The sequence below is a fragment of the Chiloscyllium punctatum genome, unplaced genomic scaffold (assembly GCF_047496795.1).
Source record: "Chiloscyllium punctatum isolate Juve2018m unplaced genomic scaffold, sChiPun1.3 scaffold_953, whole genome shotgun sequence".
In the NCBI taxonomy this organism is placed as follows: Eukaryota; Metazoa; Chordata; class Chondrichthyes; order Orectolobiformes; family Hemiscylliidae; genus Chiloscyllium; species Chiloscyllium punctatum.
Window position 1 is genome coordinate 2,232 of NW_027310687.1, and position 26,949 is coordinate 29,180.

Consider the following 26,949-nt stretch of genomic DNA (forward strand, 5'->3'; position numbering starts at 1 on the left):
CTCTCTCACACAGGGACTGAGCTCTCTCTCTCTCTCACACAGGGACTGAGCTCTCTCTCTCTCTCACACAGGGACTGAGCTCTCTCTCTCTCTCACACAGGGACTGAGCTCTCTCTCTCTCTCACACAGGGACTGAGCTCTCTCTCTCTCTCTCTCTCTCTCTCTCTCTCTCACACTCACACACAGGGACTGAGCTCTCTCTCTCTCACACTCACACACAGGACTGAGCTCTCCCTCTCTCTCTCTCACACAGGGACTGAGCTCTCTCTCTCTCTCACACAGGGACTGAGCTCTCTCTCTCTCTCACACAGGGACTGAGCTCTCTCTCTCTCTCACACAGGGACTGAGCTCTCTCTCTCTCTCACACAGGGACTGAGCTCTCTCTCTCTCTCACACAGGGACTGAGCTCTCTCTCTCTCTCTCTCTCTCTCTCACACAGGGACTGAGCTCTCTCTCTCTCTCTCTCACACAGGGACTGAGCTCTCTCTCTCTCTCTCTCTCACACAGGGACTGAGCTCTCTCTCTCTCTCTCTCTCACACAGGGACTGAGCTCTCTCTCTCTCTCACACTCACACACAGGGACTGAGCTCTCTCTCTCTCTCTCACACTCACACACAGGGACTGAGCTCTCTCTCTCTCTCTCACACACAGGGACTGAGCTCTCTCTCTCTCACACACACAGGGACTGAGCTCTCCCTCTCTCTCTCTCTCTCTCTCACACACAGGGACTGAGCTCTCTCTCTCTCTCTCTCTCTCACACAGGGACTGAGCTCTCTCTCTCTCTCACACTCACACACAGGGACTGAGCTCTCTCTCTCTCTTCTCACACACAGGGACTGAGCTCTCTCTCTCTCTCTCACACACAGGGACTGAGCTCTCCCTCTCTCTCACACACAGGGACTGAGCTCTCTCTCTCTCTCACACACACAGGGACTGAGCTCTCCCTCTCTCTCTCACACACAGGGACTGAGCTCTCTCTCTCTCTCTCACACACACACAGGGACTGAGCTCTCTCTCTCTCTCTCACACACAGGGACTGAGCTCTCTCTCTCTCTCTCTCACACACAGGGACTGAGCTCTCTCTCTCTCACACACACAGGGACTGAGCTCTCCCTCTCTCTCTCTCTCTCTCTCACACACAGGGACTGAGCTCTCTCTCTCTCACACACACAGGGACTGAGCTCTCCCTCTCTCTCTCACACACAGGGACTGAGCTCTCCCTCTCTCTCTCACACACACACAGGGACTGAGCTCTCTCTCTCTCTCTCACACACACACAGGGACTGAGCTCTCTCTCTCTCTCTCACACACAGGGACTGAGCTCTCTCTCTCTCACACACACAGGGACTGAGCTCTCCCTCTCTCTCTCTCTCTCTCTCACACACAGGGACTGAGCTCTCTCTCTCTCTCTCTCTCACACAGGGACTGAGCTCTCTCTCTCTCTCACACAGGGACTGAGCTCTCTCTCTCTCTCACACAGGGACTGAGCTCTCTCTCTCTCTCTCTCTCTCTCTCTCACACTCACACACAGGGACTGAGCTCTCCCTCTCTCTCTCTCACACAGGGACTGAGCTCTCTCTCTCTCTCACACAGGGACTGAGCTCTCTCTCTCTCTCACACAGGGACTGAGCTCTCTCTCTCTCTCTCACACAGGGACTGAGCTCTCTCTCTCTCTCACACAGGGACTGAGCTCTCTCTCTCTCTCACACAGGGACTGAGCTCTCTCTCTCTCTCACACAGGGACTGAGCTCTCTCTCTCTCTCACACAGGGACTGAGCTCTCTCTCTCTCTCACACAGGGACTGAGCTCTCTCTCTCTCTCTCACACAGGGACTGAGCTCTCTCTCTCTCTCTCTCTCTCACACAGGGACTGAGCTCTCTCTCTCTCTCTCTCTCACACAGGGACTGAGCTCTCTCTCTCTCTCACACTCACACACAGGGACTGAGCTCTCTCTCTCTCTCACACACAGGGACTGAGCTCTCTCTCTCTCTCTCACACACAGGGACTGAGCTCTCTCTCTCTCTCTCACACACAGGGACTGAGCTCTCTCTCTCTCACACACACAGGGACTGAGCTCTCCCTCTCTCTCTCTCTCTCTCTCACACACAGGGACTGAGCTCTCTCTCTCTCTCTCTCTCACACAGGGACTGAGCTCTCTCTCTCTCTCACACTCACACACAGGGACTGAGCTCTCTCTCTCTCTCTCACACACAGGGACTGAGCTCTCTCTCTCTCTCTCACACACAGGGACTGAGCTCTCTCTCTCTCACACACACAGGGACTGAGCTCTCCCTCTCTCTCTCTCTCTCTCTCACACACAGGGACTGAGCTCTCTCTCTCTCACACACACAGGGACTGAGCTCTCCCTCTCTCTCTCACACACAGGGACTGAGCTCTCTCTCTCTCTCTCACACACACACAGGGACTGAGCTCTCTCTCTCTCTCTCACACACAGGGACTGAGCTCTCTCTCTCTCTCTCTCTCACACACAGGGACTGAGCTCTCTCTCTCTCACACACACAGGGACTGAGCTCTCCCTCTCTCTCTCTCTCTCTCTCACACACAGGGACTGAGCTCTCTCTCTCTCACACACACAGGGACTGAGCTCTCCCTCTCTCTCTCACACACAGGGACTGAGCTCTCTCTCTCTCTCACACACACACAGGGACTGAGCTCTCTCTCTCTCTCTCACACACACACAGGGACTGAGCTCTCTCTCTCTCTCACACACAGGGACTGAGCTCTCTCTCTCTCTCTCACACACAGGGACTGAGCTCTCTCTCTCTCACACACACAGGGACTGAGCTCTCCCTCTCTCTCTCTCTCTCTCTCACACACAGGGACTGAGCTCTCTCTCTCTCTCTCTCTCACACAGGGACTGAGCTCTCTCTCTCTCTCTCTCTCACACACAGGGACTGAGCTCTCCCCTCTCTCTCTCTCTCTCACACACAGGGACTGAGCTCTCTCTCTCTCTCTCACACACACACAGGACTGAGCTCTCTCTCTCTCTCACACACAGGGACTGAGCTCTCTCTCTCTCTCTCACACACACACAGGGACTGAGCTCTCTCTCTCTCTCTCTCTCACACACACACAGGGACTGAGCTCTCCCTCTCTCTCTCTCACACAGGGACTGAGCTCTCCCTCCCTCTCTCTCTCTCACACACAGGGACTGTGAGCCGGGCTCTGAGCTGTGACCCTGGGAGGTGGAGCTGCTGTTCCCCAATCTGAAGTGCTTCCTATTTCCTCCCAGTTGTCCACGTGTCTGTGTTTTCTGGTTGTGTTTGTGTTGGAGGTTTGGATCGGCCGCATCTCCCCGGCCTTCACCCCCCCCCCCCCCCCCTGTGTCTGTGTGTGTGAGAGGGGGCTCTGTCCCTGTGTGTGTCCCAGAGCCTCAGGTAAGCCGCCTCTGACTCTCGGTGACATTGTATCCCGGACAGGGTGACATTGTATCCCCGAGCGGACCCTGGTAAACACCGTAACCCAGAGAGAGGGAGAGAGAACAGGGACCCCCCTCCACACACCAACATGGACTTCCTTCACTTCCTATCATGGTGCTGTCTCATCTTCACTATCTGGATGTTCGGTACAGGCCTGTAAGTAACACCCTGGGATCTTGGGGGGGGGGAGACCTGTCTGAACCTGCCCCTGGTCAATAAGTCACCCCCCCTCCCCCCTGAACCTGCCCCCTGGTCAATATCTCTAACTGATCAGTGTCACCACCCACACCCACCTCCCCCCCCACCTCCCCCTTCCCCCCCCGCCCCACCTCCCCCTTCCCCCCCCCCACCTCCCCCTTTTCCCCCCCCCACCTCCCCCTTCCCCCCCCCCACCTCCCCCCTTCCCCCCCCCCCACCTCCCCCCCCCACCTCCCCCTTCCCCCCCCCACCTCCCCCTTCCCCCCCCACCTCCCCCTTCCCCCCCCCACCTCCCCCTTCCCCCCCCCCACCTCCCCCTTCCCCCCCCCCACCTCCCCCTTCCCCCCCCCCCACCTCCCCCCACCTCCCCCCACCTCCCCCTTCCCCCCCCCACCTCCCCTTCCCCCCCCCACCTCCCCCTTCCCCCCCCCACCTCCCCCTTCCCCCCCCTTCCCCCCCCCCACCTCCCCCTTCCCCCCCTTCCCCCCCCCCCACCTCCCCCACCTCCCCCCCACCTCCCCCCACCTCCCCCACCTCCCCCCACCTCCCCCCACCTCCGAACTGCCCCTGGTCAATATCTCTAACTGATCAGAGCCACCCCCCTGAAACTGCCCCCTGGTCAATATCTCCAACTGATCGGTTTCACCCCCTCCCCCCCGAAACTGCCCCTGATCAATATCGCCAACTGATCAGTTTCACCTGCCCCCCCCTCCCCGAAACTGATCAGTTTCATCCCCTCACACCCTGAAACTCCCCTGATCAATATCTCCGATCAGTGTCACTCCCCTGAAACTTCTCCTGATCAATATCTCGATCAATTTCACAACCCCATCACATGAAACTCCCCTGATCAATATCTCTGATCTTGTTTCACCCCGAAACCTCCCCTGATCAATCTCACACCGTCACCTCTGATCAATATCAGCCCCGGAAACACCCCTGATCAATATCTTTGTTCAGATTCACCCCCCCCCCCCCCGAAACTCTGGGCCTGATCAACATCACACTCCCCCTCACCCCAATCAATATCTCTGATCAGTTTCACCCCCTCATTACCGTCTGAAACTTCCCCTGATCAATATCTCTGATCAGTTTCACCTATCACCCACTGCAATACCCTCTCCCAGCCTCGATGGGCAAGGACCCCCTCCCCAAACATTAAAGGATTCCCTTAAAGCCTGACCCCCCCCCCCCCGTTTCAAAATCTCAAAGAACTCCCTTAAAATGAAGCCCCCTCCCCACATCGCCCCACCACCCCCCTCCGAATTTTCCCAAACCTTTGAGAATTTCTGTGTGACATCCCATCGCAGATCTGACCCCCACCCACTCACCGTAACCCCCTCTCTCTCACACACCGGCCCCCCCCCCCCCCACTATTTGTGGGAAGGGGTGGGGGGAGTTGGGAAGGTGACTGACAGGAGAGGGTGTAGCGAGGTGAGGGAAGAAATCCACTCCCTCCCCCAAAGACCGCGATGTTTGGGGGGGTGGGGAGGAGGGTGTTGGGGTAGGAGTGGGGGTGGGGCAAATGAGGACCCCCCCCCTCCCCCCCCCGCCCCCCGATCCGGGAGATTATCTCATCCTGGAGAGTTGCCAAACCCTGGAGTAGCGTCTCCCCGAGATCTGTTGCCGAGATCGGGAGGGGAGGGTGGGTTCAGGCTAAAATCACCCCAAGTTTTTCAAGAGGTTTTGGGGCGGTGGGGCGATGCTTCTCGGGTGTTGGATGAGGAATTAACCCTTGACCCTGTTGCTAATGACCTCCTGCCTTTCTGAGTCTTTTTCCAATCAGAAAGGGAATCGAGGGTTATGGAGGAGGGGAGGGATTTGAACAAAGAGACCTTGGAGTGCAGGTTCATAGCTCCTTGAAAGTGGAGTCACAGGTCGATAGGATAGTGAAGAAGGCGTTTGGTGTGCTTTCCTTTATTGGTCAGAGTATTGAGTCCAGGAGTTGGGAGGTCATGTTGAGGCTGTACAGGACATTGGTTAGGCCGCTCAGAGTCATTGAGTTGTCCAGCACGGAAACAGACCCATCCCGTCCGTGCCGACCTAATATCCCAACTCGATCTAGTCCCGTTGGCCAGCACTTGGCCCACATTCCCTCCTATTCACGGCCCCCATCCACCATTTCAGTCGTCCCAGCCTCCCCCCACTTCCTCTGGCAGCTCACTCCATACACGTACCACCCTCTGGGTGAAAAAGTTGCCCCTCAGGTCCCTTTCCCCTCTCACCCTAAACCTATGCCCCTCTAGTTCTGGACTCCCCCCACCCCAGGGGAAAAGACCTTGCCCTATTTACCCTCTCCGTGCCCATCATGATTTTATAACCCTCTATAAGGTCACCCCTCAGCCTCTGACGATGTTGTTTTCTGCTTCCCCCCACCCCCCCACCCTCCCCTCAACCCACCCCCCACCCCTCAACCCACCCCCCCCCTCACCCCCCCCCCCTCACCCCCCCCCCCACCCCCCCCCCTCACCCCCCCCCCTCACCCCCCCCCCCCCTCACCCCCCCCCCCTCACCCCCCCCCCCTCACCCCCCCCCCCTCACCCCCCTCCCCTCACCCCCCTCCCCTCACCCCCCTCCCCTCACCCCCCTCCCCTCACCCCCCTCCCCTCACCCCCCTCCCCTCACCCCCCTCCCCTCACCCCCCCCCAGCTCAGATGTTCGGCGGATGATATCTGGGAGCAGTACTGTGGATATCCAGTTCCTGCCATTCCTCACCACGGCCATCAAGTAAGTCTTGGGGATTGAGGGGTGGGGCATGGTTTGGGAGATTGGTGGGGGGGGGGGGGGGGGGGGGAAGAGGTGAGGGAGGGGGCTGTTTGTGGGTGTGGGGTGGGGTGTTGAACATCAAGGGGGCGATGGTTAGATTCTCTCTCAATGGGAACCCCCAGGATGTTGATAGTGGGGGGGGGGGATTCAGTGATGGTAACACCATTGAACGTCAAGGGGGCGATGGTTAGATTCTCTCTCAATGGGAACCCCCAGGATGTTGATAGTGGGGGGGGGGTGGATTCAGTGATGGTAACACCATTGAACATCAAGGGGGCGATGGTTTAGATTCTCTCTCAATGGGAACCCCCAGGATGTTGATAGTCGGGGGGGGGGTGTTCAGTGATGGTAACACCATTGAACATCAAGGGGAGCGATGGGGGTGAAAAATTGTCTCCATGCCCCTCCTCGTTCCTTCGCCCCCTCCCTCTCTTCTCTTTGCCCATTTCTCCCCCCCCCCCCCCCAGCCAGCGATATTGCAAATCCTCCATCTCCCTCTCCCGGGGTCCCAACCCCTGAGATCCATCCTCATCACTGAAATTTCTTGCCAATCCCCCCCTTCTCTCTCTGTATCTCTCTCTCTCTATCTCCCCCTCTTCTTTCTCTGTCTCTCTCTCTCTCTCTCTCTCTCTTTGTCTCCCTCTCTCTGTCTCTGTGTCTCACTCTTTCTCTTTCTGATTCTCTCCCTGTCTCTCTCTCTCTTTCTCCCTCTGTCTCTCTCTCTCTCTCTCTCTCTCTCTTTCTCTCTGAGACATTCGCATCTTTCCTACAAATGCAATGTTGGATTCATTTCCAAAACAAATCTTAGCAGGACTTATACACTTAATGGTAAGGTCCTGGGGAGTGTTGCTGAACAAAGAGACCTTGGAGTGCAGGTTCATAGCTCCTTGAAAGTGGAGTCACAGGTCGATAGGATAGTGAAGAAGGTGTTTGGTATGCTTTCCTTTATTGGTCAGAGTATTGAGTCCAGGAGTTGGGAGGGTCATGTTGTGGCTGTACAGGAAGTTGATTTGGCCACTTTTGGAAGGCTGCATGCAATTCTGGTTTCCCTGCTTTGGGAAAAATGTTGTTAAACTAGCAAGGGTGCAGTAAAGATTGACAAGGATGTTGAGGGTTTGAGCTACAGGGAGAGGCTGAACAGGCTGGGGCTGTTTTCCCCGGAGCGTCGGAGGCTGAGGGGGTGACCTTATAGAGGTTTATAAAATCATGAGGGGCATGGATAGGATAAATAGGCAAAGTCTTTTCCCCTGGGTGGGGGAGTCCAGAACTAGAGGGGCATAGGTTTAGGGTGAGAGGGGAAAGGGACCTGAGGGGCAACTTTTTCACCCAGAGGGTGGTACGTGTATGGAATGAGCTGCCAGAGGAAGTGGTGGAGGCTGGTACAATGACAGCATTTAAAGGCATCTGGATGGGGACATGAATAGGAAGGGTTTGGAGGGATATGGGCCAAGTGCTGGCAGGTGGGACTAGATTGGGTTGGGATATGAGAATGAGAATCTCTACAGTGTGGATACAGGCCCTTCAGCCCAATAAGTCCAACTGACCCTCCAAAGACCATCACTCCCTACATTCCCCGACATTTACCCCAGGCCAATCCACCCCTAACCTGCACACCCCTGGGCACTAAGGGACAATTTAGCATGACCAATCCACCCTAACCTGCACACCCCTGGGCACTAAGGGACAATTTAGTATGGCCAATCCACCCTAACCTGCACATCTTGGACTGTGGGGGGAAACCGGAGCACCCGGAGGAAACCCACGCAGACACGGGGAGAATGTGCAAACTCCACACAGTCAGAGACACCCCGGGGATGGGGGGGATTCGATCCCTGATCTCTTGAGCCGTGAGGCAGCGGGGCTAACCACTGAGCCACCATGCTGGCCCAATCTGGTCAGCATGGACTAGTTGGGCTGAAGGGTCTGGGTCGGTGCTGGGCAACACAGAGAGGCGACCCTCCCCTCTCCCACTCCCACCTCACCCCGGGAGGTTTTGCCACACACGTCGGACGCTACATCAATGCAGAGTGCCGGGTCCCACCGTTTCTCTGACCCTCCTCCCCTACGGGCGTCAAATCCCCTTTCCCCCCCCCCCCCCCCCCCCCCCCCCCCCCCCCCCCCCCCCCCCCCCCCCCCCCCCCCCCCCCCCCCCCCCCCCCTGCCACTAGGCGCATTTGGAGCCTGGGACTTTCCTCCGACAAGCCCCTGGGCTTTGGGTCTGTTGGGGGTGGGGTTCTGGCAAAGAGAGGGGAGTTTGACTGACTCCGTTTCTGTTCCCCAATCTCCCCCCCCGCAGTAACTGTGGATGGCTCTACTACGGTCAACTCAAAGGTGATTGGACGTGATGACGGTCAACTGGATTGGCGTCTCCCTCCAGCTCTGCTAACATCCTGGCCTACCTGTACTTCAGCAATGAGAAGGTAGGCCGTGGACGCTCCCCACCCTCCATCCCGTGGTTCCCCCCCCCCCAGATGCCCTGTGAGGACCCACCACACCCCACCCCTTCTTTCCCACTCCACAACACCCCCTTTCGGCCTTCCCTTCCCTTGACTCGCGATGGAATGGGATCCTGGCAACGCACCATCCCGATGTGATAATCCTTCTCTCCCGTCCAGGAGAATGAGGGGTGGGGAGGACTCTTCTGGAAAATCATTTTGTGTGTGGATGGTGTGTGGGTGCGGTGGGGCGAAGGGGGGAGGGGGGGGGTTAGTCCCGCTCCCGCTCCTCGCCTCCCTAATTGGAGAATCTCGAGTCCTGACATTTTGGTTAAGTGGGCAGTCTGGAGTCACGTGTAGGGCCCAGACATGGCGGGGGGGGGGGTCTCCCCTGGTGGGATTCCAACCCCCACCCCCGGCAACCCCTGCCAGGTGTTACCAACCCACTAATGTGGCCAATGGGTTATTATTTTCCCAAAACTGGTTGGTTTCTTGAGGAGTATGGGGACAACTGCCCGTCCCTCAGCACTGACCCTCCGACAGCACCCCGCTCCCTCAGCACTGACCTCCGACAGTGCCCGCTCCCTCAGCACTGACCCTCCGACAGTGCCCGCTCCCTCAGCACTGACCCTCTGACAGTGCCCACGACTCCCTCAGCACTGAACCTCCGACAGTGCCCGCTCCCTCAGCACTGACCCTCCGACAGCGCCCGCTCCCTCAGCACTGACCCTACCTCAGCGCCTGCTCCCCTCAGCACTGACCCTCCCTCAGCGCCTGCACCCTCAGCACTGAACTCCGACAGTGCCCACTTCCATCAGCACTGACCCTCCGACAGCACCCACTCCCTCAGCACTGACCCTCTGACAGTGCCCACTCCCCTCAGCACTGACCCTCCGACAGTACCCCACTTCCCTCAGCGCTGACCCTCCCTCAGCGCTGACCCTCCCTCATCGCTGACCCTCCTCAGCGCCACTCCCTCAGCACTGACCCTCCCTCAGCGCCCACTCCCTCACCACTGACCCTCCCTCAGCACCCGCTCCCTCAGCGCTGACCCTCCTCAGCGCCCACTCCCTCAGCACTGACCCTCCCTCAGCGCCCACTCCCTCAGCACTGACCCTCCGACAATGCCCCCTCCCTCAGCACTGACCCTCCGACAGTGCCCGCTCCCTCAACACTGACCCTCCGACAGTGCTTTCTCCCTCAGCAACTGACCCTCCGACAATGCCCCCCTCCCTCAGCACTGACCCTCCGACAGTGCCCGCTCCCTCAACACTGATCCTCTGACAGTGCCCACTCCCTCAGCACTGACCCTCTGACACTGCCCACTCCCTCAGCACTGACCCTCCGACAGTGCCCACTCCCTCAGCACTGACCCTCCGACAGCGCCCGCTCCCTCAGCACTGACCCTCCGACAGCGCCCACTCCCTCAGCACTGCGCTCCCTCAGCACTGACCCTCCCTCAGCGCCTGCTCCCCCAGCACTGACCCTCTGACAGCGCCACTCCCTCAGCGCTGACCCTCCGACAGCACCCACTCCCTCAGCGCTGACCCTCCCTCAGCGCTGACCCTCCCTCAGCGCCTGCTCCCTCAGCACTGACCCTCCCTCAGTGCCCACTCCCTCAGCACTGACCCTCCAACAGTGCCCACTCCCTCAGCACTGACCCTCCGACAGCACCCACTCCCTCAGCGCTGACCCTCCCTCAGCGCCTGCTCCCTCAGCACTGACCCTCCCTCAGCGCTGACCCTCCCTCGTGCCCACTCCCTCAGCACTGACCCCTCCCTCAGCACTGACCCTCTGACACAGCCTGCTCCTCAGTGCCCACTCCCTCAGCACTGACCCTCCGACAGCGCCCACTCCCTCAGCACTGACCCTCCGACAGCCCCACTCCCTCAGCACTGACCCTCCGACAGCACCCACTCCCTCAGCACTGACCCTCCACAGCACCCACTCCCTCAGCACTGACCCTCCGACAGCGCCACTCCCTCAGCACTGACCCTCTGACAGCGCCCACTCCCTCAGCACTGACCCTCCGACAGTGCCCACTCCCTCAGCACTGACCCTCTGACAGCGCCCACTCCCTCAGCACTGACCCTCCGACAGCGGCCCACTCCCTCAGCACTGACCCTCCCACAGCACCCACTCCCTCAGCACTGACCCTCCGACAGCGCCCACTCCCTCAGCACTGACCCTCCCACAGCACCCACTCCTCAGCACTGACCCTCCGACAGCGCCCACCTCCCTCAGCACTGACCCTCTGACAGCGCCCACTCCCTCAGCACTGACCCTCTGACAGTGCCCACTCCCTCAGCACTGACCCTCCGACAGCACCCACTGAAAACCAAATACTGGATTAGTGGTGCTGGAAGAGCACAGCAGTTCAGGCAGCATCCAAGGAGCAGCGAAATCGACGTTTCGGGCAAAAGCCCTTCATCAGGAATAAGGTACTCCCTGAGCTCCTCTCCAAAAGTCTACACCAATCACCAGTCAATAATTGAGCCTGGACAAGTCATGGTGCAAAGGGATCATGGGAGAAAGGCCACAGGAGGACGTGGGTGGGGAGCAGGGTCAAGGGTCAAGTGTCAAGTTATTGGAGTGACCCTGTCTGAAACACTGAGGCTAAAGTTGGTGTGGACCTTCGGGGGCATGACCCCAAGATATGTTTATTTGATGTGTTTGTTTTGTGTGTTTCTTGTCACAGTTCCAGGTGATGACCAAGGTCGTCCTAGCTGGAGCCATCTTGGGGACAGTGTATTACTACTTTGCGATGCTGGTGTCAGACTCCGAGCTCCGTCTACACCAGTTGGGTTTCCTGTGCAGTGCCTTCACCATCTCCATGTACCTCTCGCCACTCGCTGACCTGGTAAATCTCCGCCGAGTGGGGAGAAAACGCCTGTGCGCGGCCCGGTCTCCAAATTCTCTCTCCCTCTCTGTCTCTCCCTCTCTGTCTCTCCCTCTCTGTCTCTCCTCTCTGTCTCTCCCTCTCTGTCTCTCCCTCTCTGTCTCTCCCTCTCTGTCTCTCCCTCTCTGTCTCTCCCTCTCTGTCTCTCCCTCTCTGTCCTCTCTCTCTGTCTCTCCCTCGCTCTCCTCTCTCCTCTCTCTCTCTCCCCTCGCTCTCTCTCTCTCTCTCTCTCTCTCCCTCCCTCTCTCTCTCTCTCCCTCCCTCTCTGTCTTGCCTTTCTCCAAGCGGCTCCAGCGTTACTTCCACCAGCTTCAGGCCTGGTGTGTGGATGACCCACTGGGCCTGAGGCCTGGTGTGTGGATGGCCATGGAGCCTGAGGCCTGGTGTGTGGATGGCCCATAGATCCTGAGGCCTGGTGTGTGGATGGCCCACAGAGCCCGAGGCCTGGTGTGTGGATGGTCCACAGGGCCCGAGGCCTGGTGTGTGGATGGCCCATAGAGCCTGAGGCCTGGTGTGTGGATGGCCATGGAGCGTGAGGCCTGGTGTGTGGATGGCCCTCAGAGCCTGCGGCCTGGTGTGTGGATGGCCCTCAGAGCCTGCAGCCTGGTGTGTGGATGGCCATAGAGCCTGAGGCCTGGTGTGTGGATGGCCCTCAGAGCCTGCGGCCTGGTGTGTGGATGGCCCACAGAGCCAGAGGCCTGGTGTGTGGATGGCCCACAGAGCCAGAGGCCTGGTGTGTGGATGGCCCACAGAGCCAGAGGCCTGGTGTGTGGATGGCCCACAGGGCCAGAGGCCTGGTGTGTGGATGGCCCACAGGGCCAGAGGCCTGGTGTGTGGATGGCCCACAGGGGCCCGAGGCCTGGTGTGTGGATGGCCCACAGGGCCCGAGGCCTGGTGTGTGGATGGCCCACAGGGCCCGAGGCCTGGTGTGTGGATGGCCCACAGGGCCAGAGGCCTGGCGTGTGGATGGCCCACAGGGCCAGAGGCCTGGCGTGTGGATGGCCCACAGGGCCAGAGGCCTGGCGTGTGGATGGCCCCACAGGGCCAGAGGCCTGGCGTGTGGATGGCCCACAGGGCCAGAGGCCTGGCGTGTGGATGGCCCACAGGCCAGAGGCCTGGCGTGTGGATGGCCCACAGGGCCAGAGGCCTGGCGTGTGGATGGCCCACAGGGCCAGAGGCCTGGCGTGTGGATGGCCCACAGGGCCAGAGGCCTGGCGTGTGGATGGCCCACAGGGCCAGAGGCCTGGCGTGTGGATGGCCCACAGGGCCAGAGGCCTGGCGTGTGGATGGCCCACAGGGCCAGAGGCCTGGCGTGTGGATGGCCCACAGGGCCAGAGGCCTGGCGTGTGGATGGCCCACAGGGCCAGAGGCCTGGTGTGTGGATGGCCCGTAGAGCCTGAGGCCTGGTGTGTGGATGGCCCTCAGGGCCCGAGGCCTGGTGTGTGGATGGCCCATAGAGCCTGAGGCCTGGTGTGTGGATGGCCATGGAGCGTGAGGCCTGGTGTGTGGATGGCCCTCAGAGCCTGCGGCCTGGTGTGTGGATGGCCATAGAGCCTGAGGCCTGGTGTGTGGATGGTCCTCAGAGCCTGCGGCCTGGTGTGTGGATGGCCCTCAGAGCCTGCAGCCTGGTGTGTGGATGGCCATAGAGCCTGAGGCCTGGTGTGTGGATGGCCCTCAGAGCCTGCGGCCTGGTGTGTGGATGGCCCTCAGAGCCTGCGGCCTGGTGTGTGGATGGCCCACAGGGCCAGAGGCCTGGTGTGTGGATGGCCCACAGGCCAGAGGCCTGGTGTGTGGATGGCCCACAGGGCCAGAGGCCTGGTGTGTGGATGGCCCACAGGGCCTTAGGCCTGGTGTGTGGATGGCCCACAGGGCCTTAGGCCTGGTGTGTGGATGGCCCACAGGGCCTTAGGCCTGGTGTGTGGATGGCCCACAGGGCCTTAGGCCTGGTGTGTGGATGGCCCACAGGGCCTTAGGCCTGGTGTGTGGATGGCCCACAGGGCCTTAGGCTGGTGTGTGGATGGCCCACAGGGCCCGAGGCCTGGTGTGTGGATGGCCCACAGGGCCCGAGGCCTGGTGTGTGGATGGCCCACAGGGCCCGAGGCCTGGTGTGTGAATGGCCCACAAAGCCTGAGGCCTGGTGTGTGGATGGCCCACAGGGCCTGAGGCCTGGTGTGTGGATGGCCCTCAGGGCCCGAGGCCTGGTGTGTGAATAGCCACAGAGCCCGAGGCCTGGTGCGTGGATGGCCCACAGAGCCCGAGGCCTGGTGCGTGGATGGCCCACAGAGCCTGCGGCCTGGTGCGTGGATGGCCCTCAGAGCCTGCGGCCTGGTGTGTGGATGGCCCACAGGGCCAGAGGCCTGGTGTGTGGATGGCCCACAGGGCCAGAGGCCTGGTGTGTGGATGGCCCACAGGGCCAGAGGCCTGGTGTGTGGATGGCCCACAGGGCCTTAGGCCTGGTGTGTGGATGGCCCACAGGGCCTTAGGCCTGGTGTGTGGATGGCCCACAGGGCCTTAGGCCTGGTGTGTGGATGGCCCACAGGGCCCGAGGCCTGGTGTGTGGATGGCCCACAGGGCCCGAGGCCTGGTGTGTGAATGGCCCACAAAGCCTGAGGCCTGGTGTGTGGATGGCCCACAGGGCCCGAGGCCTGGCGTGTGGATGGCCCTCAGGGCCCGAGGCCTGGTGTGTCGATGGCCCACAGGGCCTTAGGCCTGGTGTGTGGATGGCCCACAGGGCCCGAGGCCTGGTGTGTGGATGGCCCACAGGGCCCGAGGCCTGGTGTGTGAATGGCCCACAGGGCCCGAGGCCTGGTGTGTGGATGGCCCACAGGGCCCGAGGCCTGGTGTGTGGATGGTCCACAGGGCCCGAGGCCTGGTGTGTGGATGGCCCACAGGGCCTGAGGCCTGGTGTGTGGATGGCCCACAGGGCCTGAGGCCTGGTGTGTGGATGGCCCACAGGGCCCGAGGCCTGGTGTGTGGATGGTCCACAGGGCCCGAGGCCTGGTGTGTGGATGGCCCACAGGGCCTGAGGCCTGGTGTGTGGATGGCCATGGAGCCTGAGGCCTGGTGTGTGGATGGCCATGGAGCCTGAGGCCTGGTGTGTGGATGGCCCGTAGAGCCTGAGGCCTGGTGTGTGGATGGCCCTCAGGGCCCGAGGCCTGGTGTGTGGATGGCCCATAGAGCCTGAGGCCTGGTGTGTGGATGGCCATGGAGCCTGCGGCCTGGTGTGTGGATGGCCCTCAGAGCCTGCGGCCTGGTGTGTGGATGGCCATAGAGCCTGAGGCCTGGTGTGTGGATGGCCCTCAGAGCCTGCGGCCTGGTGTGTGGATGGCCCTCAGAGCCTGCGGCCTGGTGTGTGGATGGCCCACAGAGCCAGAGGCCTGGTGTGTGGATGGCCCACAGGGCCAGAGGCCTGGCGTGTGGATGGCCCACAGGGCCAGAGGCCTGGCGTGTGGATGGCCCACAGGGCCAGAGGCCTGGCGTGTGGATGGCCCACAGGGCCAGAGGCCTGGCGTGTGGATGGCCCACAGGGCCAGAGGCCTGGCGTGTGGATGGCCCACAGGGCCAGAGGCCTGGCGTGTGGATGGCCCACAGGGCCAGAGGCCTGGCGTGTGGATGGCCCACAGGGCCTTAGGCCTGGTGTGTGGATGGCCCACAGGGCCTTAGGCCTGGTGTGTGGATGGCCCACAGGGCCCGAGGCCTGGTGTGTGGATGGCCCGTAGAGCCTGAGGCCTGGTGTGTGGATGGCCCTCAGGGCCCGAGGCCTGGTGTGTGGATGGCCCATAGAGCCTGAGGCCTGGTGTGTGGATGGCCATGGAGCGTGAGGCCTGGTGTGTGGATGGCCCTCAGAGCCTGCAGCCTGGTGTGTGGATGGCCATAGAGCCTGAGGCCTGGTGTGTGGATGGTCCTCAGAGCCTGCGGCCTGGTGTGTGGATGGCCCTCAGAGCCTGCAGCCTGGTGTGTGGATGGCCATAGAGCCTGAGGCCTGGTGTGTGGATGGCCCTCAGAGCCTGCGGCCTGGTGTGTGGATGGCCCTCAGAGCCTGCGGCCTGGTGTGTGGATGGCCCACAGGGCCAGAGGCCTGGTGTGTGGATGGCCCACAGGGCCAGAGGCCTGGTGTGTGGATGGCCCACAGGGCCAGAGGCCTGGTGTGTGGATGGCCCACAGGGCCAGAGGCCTGGTGTGTGGATGGCCCACAGGGCCAGAGGCCTGGTGTGTGGATGGCCCACAGGGCCTTAGGCCTGGTGTGTGGATGGCCCACAGGGCCTTAGGCCTGGTGTGTGGATGGCCCACAGGGCCTTAGGCCTGGTGTGTGGATGGCCCACAGGGCCTTAGGCCTGGTGTGTGGATGGCCCACATGGCCTTAGGCCTGGTGTGTGGATGGCCCACAGGGCCCGAGGCCTGGTGTGTGGATGGCCCACAGGGCCCGAGGCCTGGTGTGTGGATGGCCCACAGGGCCCGAGGCCTGGTGTGTGAATGGCCCACAAAGCCTGAGGCCTGGTGCGTGGATGGCCCACAGAGCCTGAGGCCTGGTGCGTGGATGGCCCACAGAGCCTGAGGCCTGGTGTGTGGATGGCCATAGAGCCTGAGGCCTGGTGTGTGGATGGTCCTCAGAGCCTGCGGCCTGGTGTGTGGATGGCCCGTAGAGCCTGAGGCCTGGTGTGTGGATGGCCCTCAGAGCCTGCGGCCTGGTGTGTGGATGGCCCTCAGAGCCTGCGGCCTGGTGTGTGGATGGCCCACAGGGCCAGAGGCCTGGTGTGTGGATGTCCCACAGGGCCAGAGGCCTGGTGTGTGGATGGCCCACAGGGCCTTAGGCCTGGTGTGTGGATGGCCCACAGGGCCTTAGGCCTGGTGTGTGGATGGCCCACAGGGCCTTAGGCCTGGTGTGTGGATGGCCCACAGGGCCTTAGGCCTGGTGTGTGGATGGCCCACAGGGCCCGAGGCCTGGTGTGTGGATGGCCCACAGGGCCCGAGGCCTGGTGTGTGAATGGCCCACAAAGCCTGAGGCCTGGTGTGTGGATGGCCCACAGGGCCCGAGGCCTGGTGTGTGGATGGCCCTCAGGGCCCGAGGCCTGGTGTGTGAATAGCCACAGAGCCCGAGGCCTGATGCGTGGATGGCCCACAGAGCCCGAGGCCTGGTGCGTGGATGGCCCACAGAGCCCGAGGCCTGGTGTGTGGATGGCCCACAGGGCCTGAGGCCTGGTGTGTGGATGGCCCTCAGGGCCCGAGGCCTGGTGTGTGAATAGCCACAGAGCCCGAGGCCTGGTGTGTGGATGGCCACAGAGCCCGAGGCCTGGTGTGTGAATGGCCCACAGGGCCCGAGGCCTGGTGTGTGGATGGCCCTCAGGGCCCGAGGCCTGTGTGTGAATGGCCCCCAGAGCCTGAGGCCTGGTGTGTGGATGGCCCACAGAGCCTGAGGCCTGGTGCGTGGATGGCCGACAGGGCCTGAGGCCTGGTGCGTGGATGACCTTGGGTCATAGAGTCATGGAGATGTACAGCACGGAAACAGACCCTTTGGTCCAGCTCGTCCATGTCGACCAGATATCCTAACCCAAACTCGACCCATTTTCCAGCACTTGGCCCATATCCCTCCAAACCCTTCCTATTCACACCCCCATCCAGATGCCTTTTAAATGTTGTCATTGTACCAGCCTCCACCAATTCCTCTGGCAGCTCATTTCATACACGTACCACCCTCTGGGTGAAAATGTTGCCCTTTAGGTCCCTTTTAAATCTTTTCCCTACTCTGTGGTTAGCCCTGGGGCTGTGGCCTCATGTGTGGTTGGCCCTGGGGCCTGTGACCTAGTGTGGGGTTGGCCCTGGGGCCTGTGACCTAGTGTGGGGTTGGCCCTGGGGCCTGTGGCCTAGTGTGGGGTTGGCCCTGGGGCCTGTGGCCGAGTGTGTGGTTGGCCCTGGGGCCTGTGGCCGAGTGTGTGGTTGGCCCTGGGGCCTGTGGCCGAGTGTGTGGTTGGCCCTGGGGCCTGTGGCCGAGTGTGTGGTTGGCCCTGGGGCCTGTGGCCTAGTGTATGGTAAGCCCTGGGGCCTGTGGCCTAGTGTGTGGTTGGCCCTGGGGCCTGTGGCCCACTCTGTAGTTGGCCCTGGGGTCTGTGGCCTCGTGTGGGGTTGGCCCTGGAGCCTGTGGCCGAGTGTGTGGTTAGCCCTGGGGCCTGTGGCCTAGTGTGTGGTTGGCCCTGGGGCCTGTGGCCTAGTGTGTGGTTGGCCCTGGGGCCTGTGGCCTAGCGTGTGGTTGGCCCTGGGGCCTGGTGTGTGGTTGGCCCTGGGGACTGTGGCCTAGTGTGTGGTTGACCCTGGGGCCTGTGGACTAGCGTGTGGTTGGCCCTGGGGCCTGTGGCCCACTCTGTGGTTAGCCCTGGGGCCTGTGGCCTCATGTGTGGTTGGCCCTGGGGCCTGTGACCTAGTGTGGGGTTGGCCCTGGGGCCTGTGGCCTAGTGTGGGGTTGGCCCTGGGTCCTGTAGCTTACTGTGTGGTTGGCCCTGGGGCCTGTGGCCGAGTGTGTGGTTGGCCCTGGGGCCTGTGGCCGAGTGTGTGGTTGGCCCTGGGGCCTGTGGCCCACTCTGTAGTTGGCCCTGGGGTCTGTGGCCTCGTGTGTGGTTAGCCCTGGGGTCTGTGGCCTTGTGTATGGTTAGCCCTGGGGCCTGTGGCCTAGTGTGTGGTTGGCCCTGGGGCCTGTGGCCTAGTGTCTGGTTGGCCCTGGGGCCTGTGGCCTAGCGTGTGGTTGGCCCTGGGGCCTGTGGCCTAGTGTGTGGTTGGCCCTGGGGCCTGTGGCCTAGCGTGTGGTTGGCCCTGGGGCCTGTGGCCCACTCTGTGGTTGGCCCTGGGGTCTGTGGCCTCGTGTGTGGTTAGCCCTGGGGTCTGTGGCCTTGTGTATGGTTAGCCCTGGGGCCTGTGCCCTCGTGTGTGGATAACCCTGGGGCCTGTGGCCTCGTGTGTGGTTAGTCCTGCGGCCTGTGGCCTAGTGTGTGGTTGGCCCTGGGGCCTGTGGCCTAGTGTGTGGTTGGCCCTGGGGCCTGTGGCCTAGTGTATGGTTAGCCCTGGGGCCTGTGGCCTAGTGTGTGTTTGGCCCTGGGGCCTGTGGCCGAGCGTGTGGTTGGCCCTGGGGCCTGGTGTGTGGTTGGCCCTGGGGCCTGTGGCCTAGTGTGTGGTTGGCCCTGGGGCCTGTGGCCTAGTGTGTGGTTGGCCCTGGGGCCTGTGGCCTAGTGTGTGGTTGGCCCTGGGGCCTGTGGCCCACTCTGTGGTTAGCCCTGGGGTCTGTGGCTCGTGTATGGTTGGCCCTGGGGCCTGTGGCCTCGTGTGTTTGGCCCTGGGGCCTGTGGCCTCATGTGTGGTTAGCCCTGGGGCCAAGTGTATGGTTAGCCCTCGGGTCTGTGGCCTTGTGTGTGGTTAGCCCTGGGGCCTATGGCCTCGTGTGTGGTTGGCCCTGGGGCCTGTGGCCTCATGTGTAGTTACCCCTGGGGCCTGTGGCCTTGTGTTGGTTGGCCCCGGGGCCTGTGACCTCATGTGGTTGGCCCTGGGGCTTGTGGCCCACTCTGTGGTTGGGCCTGGGGCCTAGTGTATGGTTAGCCCTGGGGCTTTTGGCCCACTCTGTGGTTGGCCCTGGGGCCTGTGGTCGAGTGTGTGGTTGGTCCTGGGCAACACCAGTTGAGTGTGTAGTTGACATTAGACTTGGGCCCTGTGACTTATGCGAGGGTGGTGTTCAGGCCTGTGGCCTATGGTGGGTAGTTGGCCCTGGGAACTGCAGGGTATCACAGGGCCACAGGCATCTGCTGTCCTCACTTTCTACACAGGGTCTTGCAGCCTTGTTTGTGTTTGATAACAGAGTCTGTGGCCGAGTGTGTGGCTGTTGTTGGTTCCTGTGGCCTAGCGTGAGCTTGGTGTTGGAGGCTGTGACCTGGGGATTAGTATGGGTGGTGTTGGAGCCTGTGGCCTAGCGTGTGCCTCGTGTTGGAGCCTATGACCTGGGGATTAGTATGGGTGGTGTTGGAGCCTGTGGCCTAGCGTGTGCCTCGTGTTGGAGCCTATGACCTGGGGATTAGTATGGGTGGTGTTGGAGCCTGTGGCCTAGCGTGTGTGTGTGGTGTTGGAGCCTATGACCTGGGGATTAGTATGGGTGGTGTTGGAGCCTGTGGCCTAGCGTGTGCCTCGTGTTGGAGCCTATGACCTGGGGATTAGTATGGGTGGTGTTGGAGCCTGTGGCCTAGCGTGTGCCTCGTGTTGGAGCCTATGACCTGGGGATTAGTATGGGTGGTGTTGGAGCCTGTGGCCTAGCGTGTGCCTCGTGTTGGAGCCTATGACCTGGGGATTAGTATGGGTGGTGTTGGAGCCTGTGGCCTAGCGTGTGTGTGTGGTGTTGGAGCCTATGACCTGGGGATTAGTATGGGTGGTGTTGGAGCCTGTGGCCTAGCGTGTGCCTCGTGTTGGAGCCTATGACCTGGGGATTAGTATGGGTGGTGTTGGAGCCTGTGGCCTAGCGTGTGCCTCGTGTTGGAGCCTATGACCTGGGGATTAGTATGGGTGGTGTTGGAGCCTGTGGCCTAGCGTGTGCCTCGTGTTGGAGCCTATGACCTGGGGATTAGTATGGGTGGTGTTGGAGCCTGTGGCCTAGCACGTGGCTGATGTTGGATCCTGTGGCCTATTGTGTGGCTGGTGTCGGAGCCTGCGGCCTAGCGTGTGGCTAGTGTTGGAGGCTGTGACCTGGGGATTAGTATGGGTGGTGTTGGAGCCTGTGGCCTAACATGTGGCTAGTGTTGGAGCCTATGACCTGGAGATTAGTATGGGTGGTGTTGGAGCCTGTGGCCTAGCGTGTGCCTCGTGTTGGAGCCTATGACCTGGGGATTAGTATGGGTGGTGTTGGAGCCTGTGGCCTAGCGTGTGCCTCGTGTTGGAGCCTATGACCTGGGGATTAGTATGGGTGGTGTTGGAGCCTATGACCTGGGGATTAGTATGGGTGGTGTTGGAGCCTGTGGCCTAGCGTGTGCCTCGTGTTGGAGCCTATGACCTGGGGATTAGTATGGGTGGTGTTGGAGCCTGTGGCCTAGCGTGTGCCTCGTGTTGGAGCCTATGACCTGGGGATTAGTATGGGTGGTGTTGGAGCCTGTGGCCTAGCGTGTGCCTCGTGTTGGAGCCTGTGACCTGGGGATTAGTATGGGTGGTGTTGGAGCCTGTGGCCTAGCGTGTGCCTAGTGTTGGAGCCTATGACCTGGGGATTAGTATGGGTGGTGTTGGAGCCTGTGGCCTAACATGTGGCTAGTGTTGGAGCCTATGACCTGGGGATTAGTATGGGTGGTGTTGGAGCCTGTGGCCTAGCATGTGCCTAGTGTTGGAGCCTATGACCTGGGGATTAGTATGGGTGGTGTTGGAGCCTGTGGCCTAGCGTGTGCCTAGTGTTGGAGCCTATGACCTGGGGATTAGTATGGGTGGCATTGGAGCCTGTGGCCTAGCACGTGGCTGGTGTTGGAGCCTATGACCTGGGGATTAGTATGGGTGGTGTTGGAGCATGTGGCCTAGCATGTGGTTGGTGTTGGAGCCTGCGGCCTGAGGATTAATGTGGGTAGTGTTGGCGCCTGCGGCCTAGTGTGTGGCTGGTGTCGGAGCCTGCGGCCTAGCGTGTGTGTGTGGTGTTGGAGCCTATGACCTGGAGATTAGTATGGGTGGTGTTGGAGCCTGTGGCCTAGCGTGTGCCTCGTGTTGGAGCCTATGACCTGGGGATTAGTATGGGTGGTGTTGGAGCCTGTGGCCTAGCACGTGGCTGATGTTGGATCCTGTGGCCTATTGTGTGGCTGGTGTCGGAGCCTGCGGCCTAGCGTGTGTGTGTGGTGTGGAGCCTGCGGCCTGGAGATTAATGTGGGTAGTGTTGGAGCCTGCGGCCTAGTGTGTGGCTGGTGTCGGAGCCTGCGGCCTAGCGTGTGTGTGTGGTGTTGGAGCCTATGACCTGGAGATTAGTATGGGTGGTGTTGGAGCCTGTGGCCTAGCGTGTGCCTCGTGTTGGAGCCTATGACCTGGGGATTAGTATGGGTGGTGTTGGAGCCTGTGGCCTAGCACGTGGCTGATGTTGGATCCTGTGGCCTATTGTGTGGCTGGTGTCGGAGCCTGCGGCCTAGCGTGTGTGTGTGGTGTGGAGCCTGCGGCCTGGAGATTAATGTGGGTAGTGTGGGAGCCTGCGGCCTAGTGTGTGGCTGGTGTCGGAGCCTGCGGCCTAGCGTGTGTGTGTGGTGTGGAGCCTGCGGCCTGGGGATTAATGTGGGTAGTGTTGGAGCCTGCGGCCTAGTGTGTGTGTGTGTGTGTGTGTGTGTGTGTGTGTGGTGTGGAGCCTGCGGCCTGGGGATGACTGTGGGAATCTGGCGTTAGGGCCCACGCACTCTCTGTGGAGGGGAGCAGAAGGAGAGGGTTCAGTGTAGAATGGTGGAAAGACAGAGCCTCGGTGATGCTCCTTCACCCCTCTCTTTCTCTTTCTCATATTGCTCAGGCCAAGATAGTCCGAACCCGGTCAACAAAATGCCTCTCGTTCCCACTGACGGTAGCAACCCTCTTGACATCGACCTCCTGGACTCTGTACGGTGCTCAGCTCACAGACCCCTACATTGTGGTAATTAACCCACTGGGGCAGGGAGGTACTCAAAGGGTTAAACTCCAATGGTGGGTCACACAGACTTCACTCACCTTCTCACCAGACTGCAGGGTCAGTGCTGAGGGAGTGGGTACTGTCCGAGGGTCATTGCTGAGGGATCGGGCGCTGTCGGAGGGTCAGTGCTGAGGGAGTGGGCGCTGTCCGAGGGTCAGTGCTGAGGGAGTGGGCGCTGTCGGAGGGTCAGTGCTGAGGGAGTTGGCGCTGTTGGAGGGTCAGCGCTGAGGGAGCAGGCGCTGTCGGAGGGTCAGTGCTGAGGGAGTGGGCACGGTCGGAGGGTCAGTGCTCAGAGAGTGGGTACTGTCGGAGGGTCAGCGCTGAGGGAGTGGGCACGGTCGGAGGGTCAGTGCTCAGAGAGTGGGTACTGTCGGAGGGTCAGTGCTGAGGGAGCGGGCGCTGTCGGAGGGTCAGCGCTGAGGGAGTGGGCACGGTCGGAGGGTCAGTGCTAAGGCAGTGGGTACTGTCGGAGGGTCAGTGCTGAGGGAGTGGGCACTGTCTGAGGGTCAGTGCTGAGGGAGCGGGCGCTGTCGGAGGGTCAGTGCTGAGGGAGTGGGCGCTGTCGGAGGGTCAGTGCTGAGGGAGCGGGCGCTGTCGGAGGGTCAGCGCTGAGGGAGTGGGAGCTGTCGGAGGGTCAGCGCTGAGGGAGTGGGAGTTGTCGGAGGGTCAGTGCTGAGGGAGTGGGCGCTGTCGGAGGGTCAGTGCTGAGGGAGTGGGCGCTGTCGGAGGGTCAGTGCTGAGGGAGTGGGCACGGTCGGAGGGTCAGTGCTGAGGGAGTGGGCACTGTCTGAGGGTCAGTGCTCAGAGAGTGGGTACTGTCGGAGGGTCAGTGCTGAGGGAGCGGGCGCTGTCGGAGGGTCAGCGCTGAGGGAGTGGGCACGGTCGGAGGGTCAGTGCTAAAGCAGTGGGTACTGTCTGAGGGTCAGTGCTGAGGGAGTGGTCGCTGTCGGAGGGTCAGTGCTGAGGGAGTGGGCACTGTCTGAGGGTCAGTGCTGAGGGAGTGGGCACTGTCTGAGGGTCAGTGCTGAGGGAGTGGGCACTGTCGGAGGGTCAGTGCTGAGTGAGCGGGTGCTGTTGGAGGGTCAGTGCTGAGGGAGTGGTCGCTGTCGGAGGGTCAGTGCTGAGGGAGTGGGTGCTGTCGGAGGGTCAGTGCTGAGGGAGCGGGCGCTGTTAGAGGGTCAGCGCTGAGGGCTGTGTGGACCGAGGGTGATGTGTTGCGTTTGGGTGACCTTCCTATGTGCCAGCTGTCCTGAAGTTTGGGAGGTAGCTGTGGGCTGAGGGAGAGGAAGGAGTTGGGAGCTCGATAAATGCAATGTCCTGCAGTGGTTTGGGGTCGTGGGGGGACGGTGAGGGTGTGGATAGGCTCCCCTTTTTTGGGGTGGCATTGCCCACTGCCCTTCACCCTGAGGGATTGGGAGCCAATGTCATCGGAGTATGGTTTGGTCAACTTTTGTTGCATTTCTTCCTCCCTCTCTCTCTCCCCTCCCTCCGTACCCCTCCCCCCTGCAGATTCCAAATGTCCCAGGAATCCTCACCAGTCTCGTGCGCTTTTGGTTATTCTGGAGGTTTTCCCCTGTGCAGGAGAAATTCCCCTTTCGGCCTGTTCAGGCCTAAGGCCTAACTCGGGCCTAAGGCCTGACTCGGGCCTAAGGCCTGACGCCAATTCATTTTGCCTTGCCTCCTCTGGACGGAGAAACTGCGTACCATTCCGAAAATCCCACAGGAGCAGACAGACTGTTGGACGATGCCCCGGGGATTAAGGGACAGATCGATTCACAGCCAACACGCTCTCGCCAAATTGTCAGAGAAGAACATTTCAACTGGAGAGAGAAAATTGTTCACAGAATCAGCTGTGGTTCGCGTTCTGATTTCAATCTTAGTTGGAAATGTCTTTTGGTGGTGAACTGACTCTCACTGGGGTATGGGCACACACTCTGACTGGGGTACGGGCTCTCACAATGCCAACCATTCCCGGTTCTCCATTTTGGATTCCCCTCCCTCTCTCTCTGACTCTGCATCCTGCCTGACATTGAGCTTACCATCCTCCAATTGCCCCTTGTGCCCCCACCCTTTCCCCCTTGGGCAGACCCCTACTCCGTTTGGGTTTCTCTGACCTTATTGTCCTAAGTCTGACAGACAGGCTGTTCAGCCCCTCTGCTTCGTGCTGGAGCTGCCCCGCGTTGATCTCCTTCCACACCCCCTCTTCCCCCTTCATCTCCCATTAGGGTGGTGAGTCCCCCATTCTCCCCCCAACTCCCCGTTGGGAGTGAGTTCCCCATTCTCCCCCCACTCCCCGTTGGGAGTGAGTTCCCCATTCTCCCCCCACTCCCCATTGGGAGCGAGTTCCCCCATTCTCCCCCCACTCCCCATTGGGAGTGAGTCCCCCATTCTTCCCCCCACTCCCCATTGGGAGTGAGTTCCCCATTCTCCCCCCACTCCCCGTTGGGAGTGAGTTCCCCATTCTCCCCCACTCCCCATTGGGAGCGAGTTCCCCCATTCTCCCCCCACTCCCCATTGGGAGTGAGTCCCCCATTCTTCCCCCCACTCCCCATTGGGAGCGAGTCCCCCATTCTCCCCCCACTCCCCATTGGGAGCGAGTCCCTCATTCTCCCCCCACTCCCCATTGGGAGCGAGTCCCCCATTCTCCCCCCACTCCCCATTGGGAGCGAGTCCCTCATTCCCCCCCACTCCCCGTTGGGAGCGAGTCCCCCATTCTCCCCCCACTCCCCATTGGGAGTGAGTTCCCCATTCTCCCCCCTCACTCCCCGTTGGGAGTGAGTCCCCCATTCTCCCCCCACTCCCCATTGGGAGTGAGTTCCCCATTCCCCCCCACTCCCCGTTGGGAGCGAGTCCCTCATTCCCCCCCACTCCCCGTTGGGAGCGAGTCCCCCATTCTCCCCCCACTCCCCATTGGAAGCGAGTCCCTCATTCCCCCCCACTCCCCGTTGGGAGTGAGTTCCCCATTCTCCCCCATTCCCCATTGGGAGCGAGTTCCCCATTCTCCCCCACTCCCCGTTGGGAGCGAGTCCCCCATTCTCCCCCCAACTCCCCGTTGGGAGCGAGTTCCCCATTCTCCCCCATTCCCCATTGGGAGCGAGTTCCCCATTCCCCCCCACTCCCCATTGGGAGCGAGTTCCCCATTCCCCCCCACTCCCCATTGGAAGCGAGTCCCTCATTCCCCCCCACTCCCCGTTGGGAGCGAGTCCCCCATTCTCCCCCCACTCCCCGTTGGGAGCGAGTCCCCCATTCTCCCCCCACTCCCCGTTGGGAGTGAGTTCCCCATTCTCCCCCCCCCCCCCCACACTCCCCGTGAGAGCGAGTCTCCCCCTCTCTTTTGGTGGAAAGGTATTGGTTTCCCTCAATCCCTAATTTGGCTTTAATAGTGACGGTCTCATATTGACCTCTTGCGCCCCCTCCCCCTGTCACGGTTCCCCCCGTGAACAGGGGAGATACAGCTCCATCTCTACCCTGCGGCCTCCCTCTCCTGATTGGGAAAGGCTCTTGGACTCAGCCCGAACACACTGGGTGTCCGTCGAAGCTCCTGTGTCTGAGTATCTGTGGTAGTGCGCGGTTTACACACGTGGCCCTGTGCTGGGCCCGGTCCGATTGAGGGCAAGGGAACCACCAGCCCGTTGTCCCAATTCGTAAAGGGACCCAGAATGTGTATTTTTGTTTTATATTTAAATGTGCCACTTGCGTTACTCTGCGACCGTTTCAATAAATGTACTTTTGCCAGAAATGCCGGAGAGAGTAATATTCAGGACCGAATCGGCACAGACGGCTGTTGTAGCCGCGCCAAGACCCCGACGTTCCAAGATACCCCTTTGCAGAAGTTTGGGGGGGGGGGGGGGGGGGCGGCGAGTGGCCATTTTGACCCCCTGTTCCACCAGCCCCGCCCATGTGGGATTCTGACCCCCCCACTCCCACAGGAATGGACGATATAATCAAATGTAGAACAGGCCCCGAATCCATCTTAGATCAAGCTGACTGAGGTGGGCCGAGCGTTTATCTTAAACCTTGGGATCAACTTGACCGACACAGCCCCTCGGTTGACTGTCCACTGGCTTGTCCAGCGGACATTTCAAGGTACCTCATGGCTCTGACTCTCCCACCGCTGAGGGCAGTGGACTCGACGCATCCTGAGTACAGGACCTCCCCCGATAACTTCTTCTGGTTTGGAGAAGGTGCTGTCTCGGGAGCCTCACTGCAATGGGTCTTGTAGGCGGTCCACCCTGCTGTGACTCGGGGGGGAGGGGGAGGTGTTTGTGGGTGTGGGGCGGAGGGGGGTGTTTCTGGGTGTGGGGTGGGGGGTGGAGGGAGGGGCGGGGGGTGGAGGGAGGGGTGTGTTTGTGGGTGTGGGGCGGAGGGTGGAGGGAGAGGGGTGTTTGTGGGTGTGGGGTGGGGGGATGAAGGGAGGGGGGTGTTTGTGGGTGTGGGGCGGAGGGAGGGGGCTGTTTGTGGGTGAGGGGCTGGGGTGGAGGGAGGGGGGTGTTTGTGGGTGTGGGGTGGAGGGGTGAAGGGAGGGGGTGTTTCTGGGTATGGGGCAGGGGGTGTTGTGGGTGTGAGGCAGAGGGG

General features: G+C 61.1%; 1 protein-coding gene across 1 annotated transcript; it reads left to right on the forward strand.

The window, feature by feature from the left end:
* The first annotated feature begins 3,139 nt into the window (after nucleotides 1-3,139).
* LOC140474345 (sugar transporter SWEET1-like) lies at nucleotides 3,140-26,113 on the forward strand. The gene is given in 8 exon segments (XM_072567684.1): nucleotides 3,140-3,596; nucleotides 6,288-6,365; nucleotides 8,701-8,744; nucleotides 8,747-8,787; nucleotides 8,789-8,824; nucleotides 11,538-11,699; nucleotides 22,219-22,338; nucleotides 23,884-26,113. Coding segments are annotated over 8 exon segments (654 nt in total). The 5' UTR covers nucleotides 3,140-3,528; the 3' UTR covers nucleotides 23,989-26,113.
* The last annotated feature ends 836 nt before the right edge of the window (nucleotides 26,114-26,949 follow it).